This window comes from Aplosporella prunicola, assembly GCF_010093885.1.
Source record: "Aplosporella prunicola CBS 121167 unplaced genomic scaffold K452scaffold_32, whole genome shotgun sequence".
NCBI classification, from domain to species: domain Eukaryota; kingdom Fungi; phylum Ascomycota; class Dothideomycetes; order Botryosphaeriales; family Aplosporellaceae; genus Aplosporella; species Aplosporella prunicola.
Window position 1 is genome coordinate 165,416 of NW_022983560.1, and position 15,048 is coordinate 180,463.

The following is a 15,048-nucleotide window of genomic DNA, read 5'->3' on the forward strand; positions in this document are numbered from 1 at the left end:
CTAGCGCGACCGCGCAACAAAGGACGTCAACGCGTCGGGCTCACCTCTCATTTCCACTACAAACGGCCGCAGTCCATGGTGGTTACAACAACCTCTTCACTTCGGGCTGTCAACACACAACATCCACCCACCATGGACCCCATGGAGGTCGACCCGCGAAGCTCGGTAGAGGCGCCCAATGGAGCTGACGCCAACTCCGACCGCGAGAGATCGCCGACTCCCCCACTTCGCAGCCTTGTTGATGAGTTATCCCCATACTATCGGCCCGCTCAGCAACTGCCCTACGAACTTGCTACTCACAGCAGCGTCCTGCTCGAGTCCGGACAATGTACCTACCATCTCTTTTCATTCCTTGCAGCGCCGTAATTCCTCTGACAATTTACAGACCTTGAAGGCTTCGCACTCTTGCACGACCTGCTCAGGTCCAAAACCTCCATCTCCTCTCCGTCTAATCCGCACCCGGCTCTGGTGCCACCCGTGCAGATCTTTGAGCTGGCCGCGACGCTCATAGTCCATCCCGTCGTGACAACTCGCGCCAAGTCGTCCGACAAGCTACGCGGTGCCAATGACGCCATCCACTACCTGCGCGCCGTGAAGCGGATCGTCGGCCCCGTCAACGCCAAGTTCAACCAAGCACTCACATTTGCCTTGCCGGGCAGTGGTCGCAGCCGCGGCGGTAGGAAGCGGAGAAATTCTGCTGATGGCACCAGCGTTGACAGTGAGAGACCCGTCAAGTCGTCGATCGCCAACGAGACAGGCCTTTGGGCCCAGGCAGATGATTTCTGGAAAGTCGTTGGCTGGGCTTTCAACTGCTCGCTCAAGCATGAGAAGAGATGGGCTCGGTGGAAAATCTGGCTGGATTTGATGCTCGAAATCATGGAGGCAGATTGGGCAGAGCGCTGCCGCCTACATGAAGAAAAGAATGATGCAAATGACGATCTACTGGAACAGAGCATCATTTCGATGCACCTCACGTCCGTCAATGCCAGTGGGTTTTCCGGACGCCGCAAGGTCCTGCGCGCTATCCTGGCAGACGGCAGCGCCAAAGCATTGAGCGAGTTCCCCGAGGTCTTCAAGAACGAGCTCAAAGAGCGCAAGGAAGAGAAGCTCAAGCCAATCAAGGAAGCAAACATCAAAGAAGGAAATTTCGGCGACCTCGCCGGTGATGATTATGATGAAGACGAGGACCTATCTGGCACTGAAAAGGAGCCGAGAGAGAAGATACCGACGCGTTCAAGTAACAGAGCTACCGCTCGTCGGGTTTCAATTGTTTCTATACATAGCAGCTCTGATGAAGACCCAGCTGACGGAGCAGAGACAAGCTTCAATGGTGCTGACATGCTGGGTGGGATAGAGGCCGTGGAGTTCAGGCAGCGGTTTTTGAAACTTGTGAGTACATCCGTCCTTCCAGAACACACAAACAACTACTTCAGAGCAAACACATCTTACGCGATCAAGCTTTTTCCGGCACTGGCTATTTGCATGTAGTAGTCTTAAGAACGTTTTTAACTAACATTGCGTTTAGTTGACCGCCGTCGCCTACAAGACACCTACACACTTTACAACCCGTGAACAGCTCTTTGATAGTTTCACTGAGCACCTGCGTCCACTTCACATTCTACTTTTTCAGACCCTCATAGCGACATCGACCCTCACAGTACCAGAACAATGTATACTCGCCGCCAACACTCTCCTACCTCTCCTTCCCAACTCACTGCCGACATACAACCTCGATGCTCCTTCGCAGAATGAATGGGAGGTACACTTTTTCCCCCAACATGCGAATACTCATGGCTTTCAAGACAACGCCAAGGTCAGCTTACTGCTGCAAAAAGTGCTGCAGCTCCAGATGGGAGAATTCATAGCTACGGCGCAGTTCACAGAAAGCGTGTTCAAAGGCATCCGAGCACGCAACGCAAAAGCACTAGGAGTCGGCAAGAGCGGCGGCGGTGGGCTGAAGGCCGGCGAGCTGGCTGCGAAAAACATCTTGGAGCAGAGCGGAAAGGCGCTGGCGCTGTTGATCCACTGGCTCAAGGATGGTGAGCTCGCCCAGTGCGCAACCTTTTCAATACTTTGTGAGACATCCAGAAGTGCAGACAGCTGACAGCATTTGGTATAGACCCAGACGCGTCACCCGACGCAGAGCGGCAAATCATCAAGGGAACTAACGCCTTGCAACAAGATTGGTCTGAGACGACGGTCTATGACAGCGAGAACGACAGCGACTCGGGGCTGAGTGATGTGCGAGAGGTCGAAACGCCCTCTACTATGGGAAGCAGGGAAGGGTCAGAAACAGCAACAGATCTAATTGACTTTTGTAACAACTACACTCTCGACTTGGGCGATGATCAGCCTCTCGGTAATGAATCCGAAGCAGCAGCTTTCGAAGGTAATGACGACGGCGTTGAGGATGTGGAGATGGGTGGTATGCAACCTGCCGGCTTTCAACCTGAATCAGCTGTTTTCGAAGATCATGTCGACTTGGACGGTGAACCAACATCCACACATCCTACGCTTAGACAATCAGTTCTCACGCAGCAGTCTCTTACAAATTCAGCGCTCACACACCCAGCAGTCACCAACCCTAACTTCACTGATGACTCTGCACAACAACTAATCGCCACAGCACATGCCGACAGAGAATCAACTACGGAAGAATCAGTAACCTTGAATCATGACACCAGTGACGACGAAGTTGCAGAACAGACTGACACGCCTTCTAACCCCGACAATAGTGCGAAGCCATCGAGGCGGAGATCGACACGCGTTATGCACCGCCTCAGCGGAAATGGCGCGAATGACGGCAATAGTAACAGTGGCGACGGCAACGACGGTAGCGATGGCAACGACGAATACCAGTTGCTCACTGAAGACCAGTTGCTCACTGAAAACCAGTCGCTCACTGACGGCGAATATCAGTCACTCACTGAAGAAGCTACTTCTCCCTCCAAGCCATTTGCTTGCATGCTTTGCTCGCGTCGTTGTCGTTATCAGTCCGAGCTCACACGGCACCACCTCGCAGTGCATACGGACGAAGACAAGAAGCCTTTCAGCTGCGACGACTGCGGGAAGGGATTCGCTACTAATTACGACCTAGTGAGGCACCAGAGCTCTGTGCACATGAACGAGAAACCTTTCCCCTGCGACCACTGTGAGAAGAGATTCTTCTAAATACCTCCTTGTGACTCACCAGCGTACGGTGCACACGAACGAGAGGCCTTTCTCTTGCGACGACTGCGGAAAGGAGTTTTCGCGCAAGGATAAACTGAAAGAGCACCAACGCTCGGTGCACATGAACGGGGGGCTTTTCGCGTGTAAAGACTGCGGGAAGACTTTTCCGCAAAAAGGTAGGCTGGTTAAACACCAGCACTCGGTGCACATGAAAGAGAAGCCGTTCGCGTGTAATAACTGCGGGAAGGCATTTTCGCGCAAGGATCATCTAGATCTGCATAAGCGTCGGCATGATAGAGGTAAAGGACTAAATGAAAGCGAGGCTGAGGAAAAAATGGAAGAAGAAATTGAAGAAGGAATGGAAGAGGAAATGGAAGAGGAGACAGATGAAGAAGTGGAAGATGAGGCGGAAGATGAGGCAGAAGATGAGGCGGAAGAGGAGTTGGAGGAAGTAGAGGAAGAAGAAGCAGAGGAGCAGGAAGGAAAAGAGTCAGCGGACGAAAAGCCTTTCGTGTGCTCTAACTGCGGGAACAGGTATTGCCTTCAAAGCAGCCTATCGCGGCACCAGCGCCAGCACCACACTGAGGGCGGATCTGGGAAGGCAGTGGAGGTGGAGGCCGAAGACGAGATGGTCGGAGTCGAGCTTACACCTGAACAACCCTTCGTGTGCGAGAAATGCGGGAATAGTCTCTCGAGTGCATCGAATTTGCGGCGACACCAGCGCGACAGCTGTAAGGGTCGCGTTGAGGACAGAATGGAGGTGGCGGAAGGAGTCGAACACACGCCCGAAAAGCCTTTCATATGCGACTGCGGGAGAGGTTTCCGGCAGAGAGGCGACCTGTGGAATCACCAGCGCTGGACGTGCAAAGCTCGGGATGAGGGTGAAGATACTCCTGGAAAGACCTTCGTGTGCGAGGACTGCGGAAAGGGGTTCATACAAAAATCAAACCTGGTAAAGCACCAGCGCAAGTACTGCCAAAACCGCACCAATCACAAACACAGAAGAACACCGAAGACGGATGAGCCGAAGGATGCGGGCGAGAAGCGCTTTGTGTGCGAGACTTGTGAGAAGAGGTTCGCAAGCCAGTATAGCTTGTTCCAGCACCGGTACATTCACGACACGCCGCTGCCGTGAGCGTCGTGCGCTGATGGAGCTTAGGTGGATGGCGCATGGCGTGTAGTATGGTGGTTGGATACGGTAGATTTGGGGGTGAAGCGGAGGCAGAAGTGAGGGATCTGTTGGGAGAGGGGTTAAATTGGCAAGGTGAGTGGGGGATGGTGGTCAAGCACACTTACCAGTTTCATATGGTGAGCATCCTTGGGGCATCATTTTGGTGGTGGGTGTGATAGGGATACACACACGGGCATCGAAAGCATGAGTGATAGTCTTGGTATTGTTAGGGCTTATGGTGTATAGACAGCGAAAATGGGCTGGACTTGGCCGCGAGCATCGACATCGACATCGGCGTGGTTCGGTTTGGTGTTGGGAGGGGGTCTGGTCTGGTCTGGATATCTGGAAGGGAACACGGAACACGGGGTACGAAGTTTTGTATGACAGCTGCGTAGATAGGTATATAATAATTCGTAGATACCTGTCTAGTAGCAGAAAACACCGGACACAAGATTCCTTGCTCGCTTGGGAGAGATGCTTTGTCTGCCATAGAAGTTTCGGGGGTACGAAGAGGGTTCTTTGTGGTTAGTAGTGGTTGTTCAATCGCATGCTAAATGGAAGTGGTTAGAATGTTAAAAGATGAAGAGTTAAGAGAGTATGTATGCATATTTGAGAGAAGAGTGTTCACTGTTAAATGATGCACTAATTTACATAGCTTAAACCCGTTAACATCGCAGTCTTCACTCACACCCTTTCTTTCGCCCATCCCCCGAGTTGGCGCTAGTACAGTGACGCACTGTCCACTGCTTGGGACATATAACCTCCAGACAAGGCATCTCTTAGCAAACCACCCTCCCGCGGGTCACGTCATATCCGTTTGCTTTGTCACACGGTGAAACATTCAGACCCGTCCGCCCATGTTGCCGCATCAACAGGCGCATCAAACGCGCGATTCTGGATCCTTTACTTTGTCCTAGGTTGTCAGCTTGAGCTACGTCCAGCTTAACGCCTGGAGCCAGTGCATTCACAGCGACTATAGGCCGCGTGCTGTAAGTTATCCCACACCACCATATTGCGTCAAGCCAGTTTCTCACCACACTTCACCAAAGCTCACAGCAGCGAGCACTTGAGAGCACATCTGCTCGAAGCCCAAGAAAACTGACGCTTCCCGGCATACCCACATCAACATGGCGTACCCAGAGCGCAACCGCCCTCACTTCTCCGGCTGGACACCGATCAACGCCGCAGACACCTCACAAGCTCCTACGCCCAGCCAGCACACCAACTATCCCACAACCACAAGCACAACCCCCCAGCCGCCTCCTCCAGGCCACACCGAGAACGCCGCCGTCCCCGTCCTCACCGAAGCCGCCCTCCAGCGGAACTTCCTTCGCGACCTCGCCCCCCAATCCACGAAGAACAACAAGCCCTTCTTCGGCATCGACAGCTACCCCACCACCACCATCCCCATCTCCATCCCCACGCGGCCCAAGCTCATGCCCGTGAGCAGGAAGCACCGCCACCGAGAGCGGCACCGGGAGCAGCAGCAGCAGCGCGCTCACCGCACAGCCCGCACCACCAACGCGCACGCAGCCTCGCTGCTCAGCAATGCCAACATTAGATACCCCTCCACGCGGCGCACGCAGCCCCCACTCGTCAAGCAAGCGCCTTCAGAGCTGTTCGACCCCACGGCCTGCCCGCCAGACAAGCTCTTCACGGTCGACACGGCTGGCTGCGCCGCGTTCCGCGGGCTGGCGCTCATGGCGCCGGGGCCTGTGACTGTGGAGGGGATTCTTAGTCGCGCGGAGGAGAAGAAGGTGAAGGCGGCATTGGAGGAGGAGGAGATGGAGGGAGGGGAGCGCAGTGCTGTTGTTGGTGGTGGTGGGAGGGCGCGCGCGATCGACGACCCCGCGCTGGATGCGGACTACACGCCGCCTTTTTCTTCGGCTTGGAGTGAGTGCGAGGAGGAGGACGACGACGAGTGGGACCCGGAGGAGTATCGGCCCGAGGACTTGGTGTAGAGATGGGCTGGCTTGTCTCGACGGCGTGCTAAGTGGTGTGGTGGAGGCGCGTGGGTAAGATCTTCTTGAATGGCTGGCTGGGCTTGGAGGATGGGTTTGGCATAGGGGAAACTGGTCGGTGAGCGGTTCTGGTTGGAAAGGCTGGTTGAGAGACCTACACTGCCGTTTGGCAAACGGCGCCGCTTATCTGGGCATGGGCTGAGGTCTGCAGATGGGACATCAGTGAGGGCGTACGTGCTAGGTAGACATGACGGCTCGTACTAAATTCGAGATTGCCTTGCTTAAGTGGTTAAGATAAGGGTCTGTGATGTTTTAAATGAAAAATGAGTATGCTCATGGACTGGAGTTTGTTCGAAGATTGACGCTATGCTTGTGAAGGGCAACAAGGTGGCTGTAGGCCGCCGTCTAGATATCTTTGGATGACGGCGTAAGGTTGTCTGAAGCATTGGGTTTTGTATTCGAGGATATTAGTTCCTCGTGTGGGGATGTTGCTGTTGAAAGACTGAATAAAAGCTCGGGGGAGGGAAGCTCCGTGCGGATTTGATGAGAAGGCACTGGCGAAAGATGCGTGTATTGCTCAGATTTAGGTTGCGAAGAAAGGCTTGGAGCATCCATTAAGAGATGTTTTATGCAAGGAGGCAAGCCTCAGACTCTTATCGTTTTTCCGCCTGCCCAGCATCCACCTCCACGTCCGCGACACGCGCCTCCTCGGCAACCGCCGCCTGATCCGCAAGGGTTCGTCTATCAAGCTGCACAACCCACGTCAGCACGCGCGCTCTCAACCGCACAAACCACAAACAGCACAAAAGCCAAGCAGCAACAAACAGCGGGAATCAGACTCACCCAATCCACGACCCACAGCATAGCAGCCATAACCACAACCACGACGACCATCGCAATCCCACCTTTCCTCCAATACGGCGCCTCATCCGCCGGATACAGCACGATGCCCCAGAACGTATAAAGCGCGGACTGGACGGCGCCGCACCAAAACAGGACGACGCTCCTCGCCGCCTCGTCGCCACTTCTGCGCAGAATTACGTTCGCCCAGCCAAACAGCAGCGGGTTGATCATGTAGCTGGCGCCCGCGAGGTAGAACGCGAAAAACGTGGCTGCGGCGGGGATGGTGGGGATGAGGAGGAGGACGGTGGAGACGAGCTGCAGCGCGCATGAGAGCAGCCCGATTGGGATCCGGCGGTTGGTACGGTCGATGTAGATGGCGGCGAGGAGGTTGGACGTGATCGCGACGCCTTGGATCCCGAGTGGGTAGGTCGTGTTTTCGCTGCTGCTGTATTGCGCGCTGTGGTATTTGAGCCAGAGAAGGAAGAGCCCCTAAGGCTAGGTGGTTAGTGCGCGGTTTTGTGTGTGTGTGTGTGTGTGTGTGTGTGAGGGATTGCTGGGTGGACGGACTTGCACGCAGTAGGCTTCGAGGGCGCTGGTGACGAGCGAGAAGGCGCCTAGGATGTAGCTGGAGTTGTGTCAACGGATCTCATAACTACCATTGTGCTCCACATCGACTTACAATGAAGGGGAGCCGAGAACTCGCTTCAGAAGAGATAGCGGATTGATGTTATGGGCATCCTCCTTCTTTGGCGGCAGGCGTTTAATCGCCAACTGGATCTCTGCCTCCTTCAAAACCACCGTGTTGGCATTTTCAGGAATGTCTGGGAAGCAGACGAATCCTGCAATGGCAATAGGCAAGGTGATGATTCCATCTGCTTTTCGTTAGAACACCCCTACTGCGTCGTAGGGATATGCGCTGTTGAGCGTGAAAATAAGGAAAGGTTGTAGACATACCAACAAGAAAAACCCATTTCCAACCTGGCAAGCCGGCATAACCATCCATGGTCTTATGAATCGTAGTCATCATCACTCCCGCAAACATACTCCCCGCCTGGCCAGACGCAGTGAAGATAGCAGTCCGTTTAGCGATTTCCTGCGGCTTACTGCGAACCCGTTTTTATAAGCATGCATTTTCTTCCCATCGAACAAATAGCCAGGCACTTACTACCACGACCCAACAATATACATCGTCCCGCAATAGGTGCTAGCCTCGACAAGGCCCTGCAAGAATCTGACCGCGCACAGCTGCGAGTACGTCCGGCACGCAGCCGTGCACATCGTGAATGCGGACCAGAGAGCCACCATTGACGTGAGCCAGATGCGCGGCGGGATCTTCTGGAGTGCGATGCCGTGCGGGATTTGGCCTATGACGTAGCTGGTTTTCCGAAAACCGTGAGTGGTTGGTTGAAGGGTTTGGGCTGCGTTGGTTTGTTGGCTTACCCGGCTGTCATCATGGATAGGATGATGTTGTATTGAGTGCCGTGAAGGCCGACATCTTCTTTGAGACCTGCAACCTGGAAAGTGTGAGTTCGGTGTTGGGTTGCATAGGGTTTGGGCACGAACGTAGGCATTGGCGAATGCGGCGCGGTCTGAAAAATTAGTATGAGCTCTTTATCTATCCGAAAAGGGTAGACCTACCAAGGTAGTTGAAAAAATAGCTTAAGCAGCAGTACGTCTAGCTCAGTGATCAATAAAAGTCCCCTCGATAAAACCCGTGGGGAAATTTACAAGAACGAACAAATCTACGAACAGTTAGCCGCGAAACATCTAAAGGGAGCCCGAATACAAAATACCTAGCTTCCGCACCAACCTCTTCTCCTCCTTAGACTTTCTACCATTCTCGGCAGCCATCGCCACCAAGTCTCAAGCTCTTAAGCCACTAAAAAGCCAAACTCTCAACAAGCAACGTCAGAGCAGAAATCGTCCGTCTCAACGCCGTCCAGCCACAGCCAGCATGGACAAAGCAAAAATTGACGTTCCTCCTCGACGCGCGCAAAAAAACCAGGTAAAACCACGTCCGGAGCACGCACCCACGAGTAGAGTAGTAGCAGCAGCAGCAGCAGTACTCCGTAGGCCGCAGGCCGCGCTATCAAGCACCGCGCCAGAAGCCGAGTGGGGGTCCGGGCTCAGGCGCATGAGAATAGCGGCGCAGTGATTGGCCTGCGTCTCGGACATGTGTCTTTATCCAGCTAAAAATTTCTGCGCCACGCGCTTGGCGCCGAGATTTCTAGCGCCGCTTGCCGAATGAAGGCCGGAACGAGGCTTTTTGCCGCTAAGCATGTTATGTGTCAGCAGTCACTTATCGCCTTGTTGACTGGGGGTTTGTGTTAATGGATGCTGATTGCTCGTGGTTTATCGCGTGTTGGTAGTTGCTTTTGAGTAAACAAGCTGGTTGGGGTCTTATGCACGCATTTTGTTTGGCTGTTTGGATTGAGTGTTCTTGTTGCTAAAGATCTACACTTCTTCCTTGTAAAATACTAGTCAAACTACTCATGAAGACTTACATGTTTTCCATATTAACGTATACTCAACAAATAATGATTCGTCATCACCAGCCTCAAATATGTGGTATAGAATTGTTTTTATTCCACCACGTTTGAAGGATAAAAATGTCAGTGTATGGATATTACCGTAAACAGGCATCTATCATATACAAAAATGCGGAAACATTCTCGAATACTTACAAAATTCCTCCGTTCGGAATGTGCAGTTCATAAACTTATGGATGCAGCGGATGTTAGCGAAGTCAAATCAAACCCTCCCTTGAAAAACACAAAAGAAATTCTCCGACCCTCTCAGTTAGCAGTGAGGTTGAATTTAAGTTTTGGTCATCGACGATCCGGCCCGGAGCCAAGGCCATCGGCTGCCCGGGCACTCCAATCACATTCCCAAGAAGCCGATTGATACATTTTATAGCAAAAGCATGCCTTTCATATTTGACACCTTTGAAGACGCTGAAACACGTTGCGTTATAGAGCCTCTGCCCCTAATACTTCGCATCCCTCACACAAATTACACCCAAAGCAGAAAACGCCAAAGACACCACCAGTATGAGGCCGCTATTACGCACACAAGAAAAAACTAACCAAGCTCACACCATCAACAAAAACAACTTAAAAGCAGCGAGGCACCTACTCAAACCCTCCGCCAGCACTTCCCAACATACCCAACACGCTCCTCTTACCCCCCAAACTGACCTTCTTCCGCAAGCCCTCCTTCCTCCGCTTCTCCGACGCATCCACCACCCGCTTCCTCTCCGCCTCTCGCGCCTGGTAGTGGATATTGCTCTTCTTGCTACCACCTCTCCTGACGCTCTCACCGGCACCAGCACCACCGCTCGACCCACCGTTCGAGTACGTGGTAGTCCCCGTCTCCGACGTCGCCGACAGGTTCGTCGTGACGCGGCGCAGGAGTGACGGGACGCGGAACCCGGGGACGTGGGACGTGGCTGGCGCGTGGAAGGCCATGGGCTCGTTGGAAGCGCGGGCAGGTGCGCCTTCACTGAGGTTGCTGGACGTGGAGCGCGCGAGCGAAAGCCGGTCGACGATGGCGCTCCGGTCTGTGCGGCGAGATGTGAAGGTGGCACGAGCTGCTTGTGCGTTGCTGGGGCCGGCTGCGTGGTCGTCTTCCTCATCTTCGTCGTCGGAGTATTGCGTCTCCTTGACAAGTGGCTCGTCAATGAGGAAGGAGACGGATTCACGGATCTCGGCGATAGTGGTGGGCTTCTTGAATGAACTTTCTTTCGTACGCCTTTGAGCAGCTGGTGGTCGGTTTTCGTCATTCTCGTTGGCGTACGTGCCCTTGCGCTTGAGTGGATTTGCTGGAGGCGCATTGGCTGCGGCAGTTTCGAGGTGAGGAGTTTCTGTTCTTGCGGCGGGCTCCTGAGAGTCCGAAATAGACTGAGACTGCGAGTCTTCCTCTGGTTCATCCAAGAAGTCCATTTCATCGTTGTCATCATGGTCTTCAAGGGCGCGGAAGAAAGCAAGCTTCTTGGGGTTCTCTGCAATCTTGCCGATATTCTCGTCCTCAAGCAATGCCTTCCGCATGCGCGCAAACTCACGCTGTTTCCTGCGTCTCTGCTCAGCGGCATCGTCGTCAGAATCCGAGAGTTCGAAGTCACCACCACGCTTGCGCCGAAGACCACCATTGTTGATGTCCTTGTAAAGCTTGTTGATACGCTTTTCGTCGTCCGCGCGTTCCTTGTCGCTGTTTCAAGTGTTAGCCTCTAAGATACAGTAACGACGAGACGGCAGTAGGAACTTACGCATAGAAGGCTGCAATCTCCCGCTCATTGACCCTGACATCGCCCTCTTCGATCATCTCTTTCAACTCCTCGTCCATTTCCCCGCCACTCTCTTCATCACTGGCACCACCAAGGCCCGCATACTCGTCTTCGGACTCCTCAGCTTGCTCTTGAACCATCTCCTTTGCAGCGCTCCTCTTCTTGTCGAAGGCGTCCACCTTCTTCGCCTTCTTTGCACCCTTGCGCATGACGTCGAATGCGTTGGCTGCAATTGCAAACTCTTCGTCCGATGAAGCATCGGCCACAGCAGCGGAGTCTTGATCGTCATCAACATCTGAAAGGACGACAGCAGCCTCACTACGGCGCTGCAAGCGGCCCTTTTTCTTGACTACTGGCGATTCTTCAGGCAAGACCACCGTGTCGACGGTCTCGAAAGTAGAAGTTGGTGCACGTAGCAGACGCCCCGGTGTGCGGGACATTGTGAAACTGTTATCTTGCGTTGGGTCAGGCATATCGGATATCTGCGTATTCGCGAATCCGCGTTGCGAAGGAAATTGAGAAATTCCGATATTGACGTCCATTGCGCCGTTATCGGCCGCTTGCGACGCCGCCACTTGGCTGTCCTTGATGATGAAGTCTTGCGAGTCCATCGCGGTTGATTGGTACGGGGGAATTGTAGAGAGAGGGATGTCTTTGGCGTAATCCATGGAATACTGCTGGGTATCGTCAAAGGCAGGTCCAGTGCCTTGCGGCTGCGAGTCTGCTTCGGCCATGGTCCCGGCGAACATTTGGCTTAAACCGGCAGGGGCAGCCTCGGTGAAGCCAAATGCAGCCATAGTTTCATCCTGGTCAGGCGAAGGTTGGGGCTGAGGTTGCAACGATGCATCGTCGGTGAAGCCGAATGCAGCCATCGTCTCGTCCTGGGTAGTTGAAGGTTGAAGTTGAAATTGACTCAGAATAGCTTTAGACATATTTTCCTCATTGTCTTCATCCTCATCGTCAATTACCCTGTTACGGTGGCGAACAGTCGTTGAGCGCCGGATGGGAATTGATACCTCTTCACGCTCGGAGTCTTCAGCCCTCGCATCAGCCATATCTTCGTCTTCTGGATCGAGTTCCTCGTCATCCTCGTCAGCTTCGTTATTAAGGAGGCCATCGCCATCCGTGCGAGTTTCTTCTTCTTCTTCTTCCTCGTTTTCATCTTCGTCTTCGCTGCCTGAGAGATCCACTTCTTGCTCTTGGTCTTCCTCTTCCTCCACGTAGCTCTCGTCATCCTCGCTGTCCGGCAGTTCGTCACCATCAACATCTTTGCCTTCTTTCTTGGCTTGTTCTTTCTCCTTTACAGCCAGCTCTTGGGCTTCTTTCCTTGCTTTCTCAAGCAAGTTCTCCAATTCCAATTGATCGGTTTCGCGTTCCTCTTCAGTTTGGACTATGATACCACGTGCGCGCAATTCCGCAATCTTCTCCTCCTTCTCGCGCTTAGCTTGTTCGCGAGCACGGCGCTGGAGTGTGTCTTGGAGTTCGGCCGGGTTCATAGAGGCACGCCCCTTCTGACGCGTCTTGCTTGGCGACGTCAAGTGTGCCAAATAGCGAAGTTTGAGCAAAGATTCGGGTTCGCGAGCCTTTCGAGCAGGGATTTTGTCAAAGACGGGGAAACGAGTATCCCTGATGATTTCGAGGTCGTCATCATCCGAGTCATGAGCCGCCACGGTTCTTTCAGGGAGAACGACACGGAAGGCCTTGGTCCTGGTTTCGTTCAGAGGAACAGGCACAGATGGCTGCGTGACTTCGGGATTGGAGACTGTTTGCTTAACAGGCTCGCCGACACGTCCTTTGCCTTTGTCGATTTTGCGGGGTTGAGATAAGACTTTGCCCAGGTCCGGAAGTTCGCCATCACTGTCTTCTTCTTGGCCGATATCAATGACAGTGTCCCCTGGAAACTCGTTAGAGTCCATACCGTTGTTGCGAGTTGGCTTCTGAGACTTCTCATCCGCGCTGGGAGGACTACTTGGAGGGGTTTCTTTGTCAAGATTTTCGCCTTCAGAAGATACGGGAATAGAGCTTGTCGTATTGTTGCTCTGCTGAGTGTCCTTCTCTTGCTCTTTTGCTTGACCGTAGTTGAACTTAGCGAACAGATCCTTGGTTGTATATTTCTTCTTTGTCCGTGCTTGATGAGCCAGCTGCATGTTCCTGTTCATACGTTGTGTTTCTCTGTTCATTTCTTCAATCGCCTTCTTGCTGGCCTTACGCGTCGGTCGTGACTGTTGCGTGAGCTTTTTGGAAATGTCGTCCTCATCTTCGCTGTCTGTCTCAACACCATTCAGCTGCTTCTCTTCGCGGCGCGATTTTCTCGCAGAAGCCTTAGACTTGCGACGATTCTCCTGGCGCTCCCTCTTCTGTTCTTCTTCTCTTGCCTTCCTCTCAGCCCTTTTACGAGCAACAAGCTCATCTAGTCTTGACTTGGCAAACGGGTCCGGAATGTCAGAATCAGAATCTGCGGCATTTTCGCCGTCCGCAGTAGATTTCGCAGGAGAAGGGCGGGATGGGGACATGAAAAGCCCTGGTGACGACCTCCGCGAAACTGGAGTGGCAGACCTAGGAGTTTCTGAGGGCTTGCGGATACCCCTAGCAATCTTCCTGGTTGCTGCTGGCCTAACAGGCAGTTCTTCACCTGAGCTCGACTCGGCGTCTCCAAGTGATTCCTCCCGTTCAGTTGTAGAGGCCTCCTGCTTCCCTTTTCCTGCCATGAGCATTTTCTTGACTCTTTCATACGCGTTTTCTCCGCCTTCTTCATCCGTGTCTTGGCCATTGTTCTGTGCCTGAGCAAGCATACGTGCCGCTATTCTCCCAACCGGCCTTTGGACAGGCGCGTCATCATCGTCTTCCGAATCGCTGGACACAATGTTGGTTGTGGGTTTTGGTGCCGATGCCTTCGCGGTAGGTTCTGTGGATTTCGTCGATTGTTCTGTGTGCTTCACAGGTTGTGCTGCCGGCTTCGTGGAGATCTCGTCATCAGAGTCGTCACTCAGGCCTGCGCCCGCCAGAATTGCCTTGACTTTGCTCCTCGGAGTGAGCTCAATGGGAGATCGGGATGCACGCATGGCGGGCGTCGACGCGGCAGAGGAGACGCGGCTGGAGCGCGCTGGCGTGGAAGGGGCGGACATTGTGACGGATAGTGCGAGGGTATATGGATCCGCCAAGGTATAGGGTCGTTATGAGAGGGTAGCGGGCATTTAGGGGTATCGATAGTATGGTGATGTTGTTGCGGATGGTAAGTGCTGCTTGAAAGTCACGAATCGCGAAGGCGCGTCGATCAACGCGTCGCGACGCGTAAATGGGGTCAATGCGTCAATACCCGCTTATCCCCGGCCCCCACTTAAGCAAAGCATTCCCCAAACGGTAATATGGATTTTTCTGCTTCCTCTCTCTAAAAAGTAAAGAACTAGAGCATTATGTAGGGGAAAGTGGCCGCTGCAAGGCACAATGGCTGATACTATGTATAGGCGTAAACTGCGAGACAAGAGTTAATTGATGAGAGAGATGGCAGTGATATCGACGAGATTCCGCCTAAGTTATGCAGCGGAAAGGATTACGTGAGAGTGGAAGTAGCTGCCCTAATTATGAAGGGAAAGCCTTGAGAGCACGAAATCTTACCTGAA

The 15,048-nt window shown here is 53.4% G+C and overlaps 6 protein-coding genes across 6 annotated transcripts; 4 read left to right on the forward strand and 2 right to left on the reverse strand.

Moving 5' to 3' along the window:
- The first annotated feature begins 78 nt into the window (after nucleotides 1-78).
- Nucleotides 79-2,382, forward strand: K452DRAFT_258018 (uncharacterized protein). The gene is made up of 4 exons (XM_033538456.1): nucleotides 79-328; nucleotides 386-1,389; nucleotides 1,526-2,052; nucleotides 2,120-2,382. Exons 1-4 carry the CDS (start codon nucleotides 133-135, stop codon nucleotides 2,166-2,168), a joined length of 1,776 nt encoding a protein of 591 aa, XP_033392964.1. The 5' UTR covers nucleotides 79-132; the 3' UTR covers nucleotides 2,169-2,382.
- Nucleotides 2,383-3,205: 823 nt separating this feature from the next.
- Nucleotides 3,206-3,457, forward strand: K452DRAFT_212782 (uncharacterized protein; the record flags this gene model as incomplete). The annotated part of the gene is made up of 1 exon (XM_033536202.1): nucleotides 3,206-3,457. A coding segment is annotated over one exon (252 nt), but the record flags the coding sequence as incomplete, so codon positions are not given.
- Nucleotides 3,458-3,505: 48 nt separating this feature from the next.
- On the forward strand, nucleotides 3,506-4,306 carry K452DRAFT_302161 (uncharacterized protein; the record flags this gene model as incomplete). The annotated part of the gene is made up of 1 exon (XM_033542552.1): nucleotides 3,506-4,306. The coding sequence occupies one exon, from the start codon at nucleotides 3,506-3,508 to the stop codon at nucleotides 4,304-4,306; it is 801 nt and encodes a 266-aa protein (XP_033392966.1).
- A 1,113-nt stretch (nucleotides 4,307-5,419) lies between these two features.
- Nucleotides 5,420-6,390, forward strand: K452DRAFT_341474 (uncharacterized protein). Its single transcript, XM_033545375.1, has one exon. It carries the CDS (start codon nucleotides 5,470-5,472, stop codon nucleotides 6,301-6,303), a length of 834 nt encoding a protein of 277 aa, XP_033392967.1. The 5' UTR covers nucleotides 5,420-5,469; the 3' UTR covers nucleotides 6,304-6,390.
- Nucleotides 6,391-6,851: 461 nt separating this feature from the next.
- K452DRAFT_258020 (uncharacterized protein) lies at nucleotides 6,852-9,188 on the reverse strand. Its single transcript, XM_033538457.1, has 11 exons — nucleotides 8,940-9,188; nucleotides 8,875-8,888; nucleotides 8,785-8,821; nucleotides 8,710-8,735; nucleotides 8,587-8,660; nucleotides 8,312-8,521; nucleotides 8,101-8,249; nucleotides 7,826-8,018; nucleotides 7,714-7,771; nucleotides 7,147-7,635; nucleotides 6,852-7,052 (listed from the first exon to the last, which is right to left on the reverse strand). The coding sequence occupies exons 1-11, from the start codon at nucleotides 8,995-8,997 to the stop codon at nucleotides 6,957-6,959; spliced, it is 1,404 nt and encodes a 467-aa protein (XP_033392968.1). The 5' UTR covers nucleotides 8,998-9,188; the 3' UTR covers nucleotides 6,852-6,956.
- An 852-nt stretch (nucleotides 9,189-10,040) lies between these two features.
- On the reverse strand, nucleotides 10,041-14,610 carry K452DRAFT_321941 (uncharacterized protein). Its single transcript, XM_033544451.1, has 2 exons — nucleotides 11,411-14,610; nucleotides 10,041-11,352 (listed from the first exon to the last, which is right to left on the reverse strand). Exons 1-2 carry the CDS (start codon nucleotides 14,551-14,553, stop codon nucleotides 10,278-10,280), a joined length of 4,218 nt encoding a protein of 1,405 aa, XP_033392969.1. The 5' UTR covers nucleotides 14,554-14,610; the 3' UTR covers nucleotides 10,041-10,277.
- Between the last annotated feature and the right edge of the window lie 438 nt (nucleotides 14,611-15,048).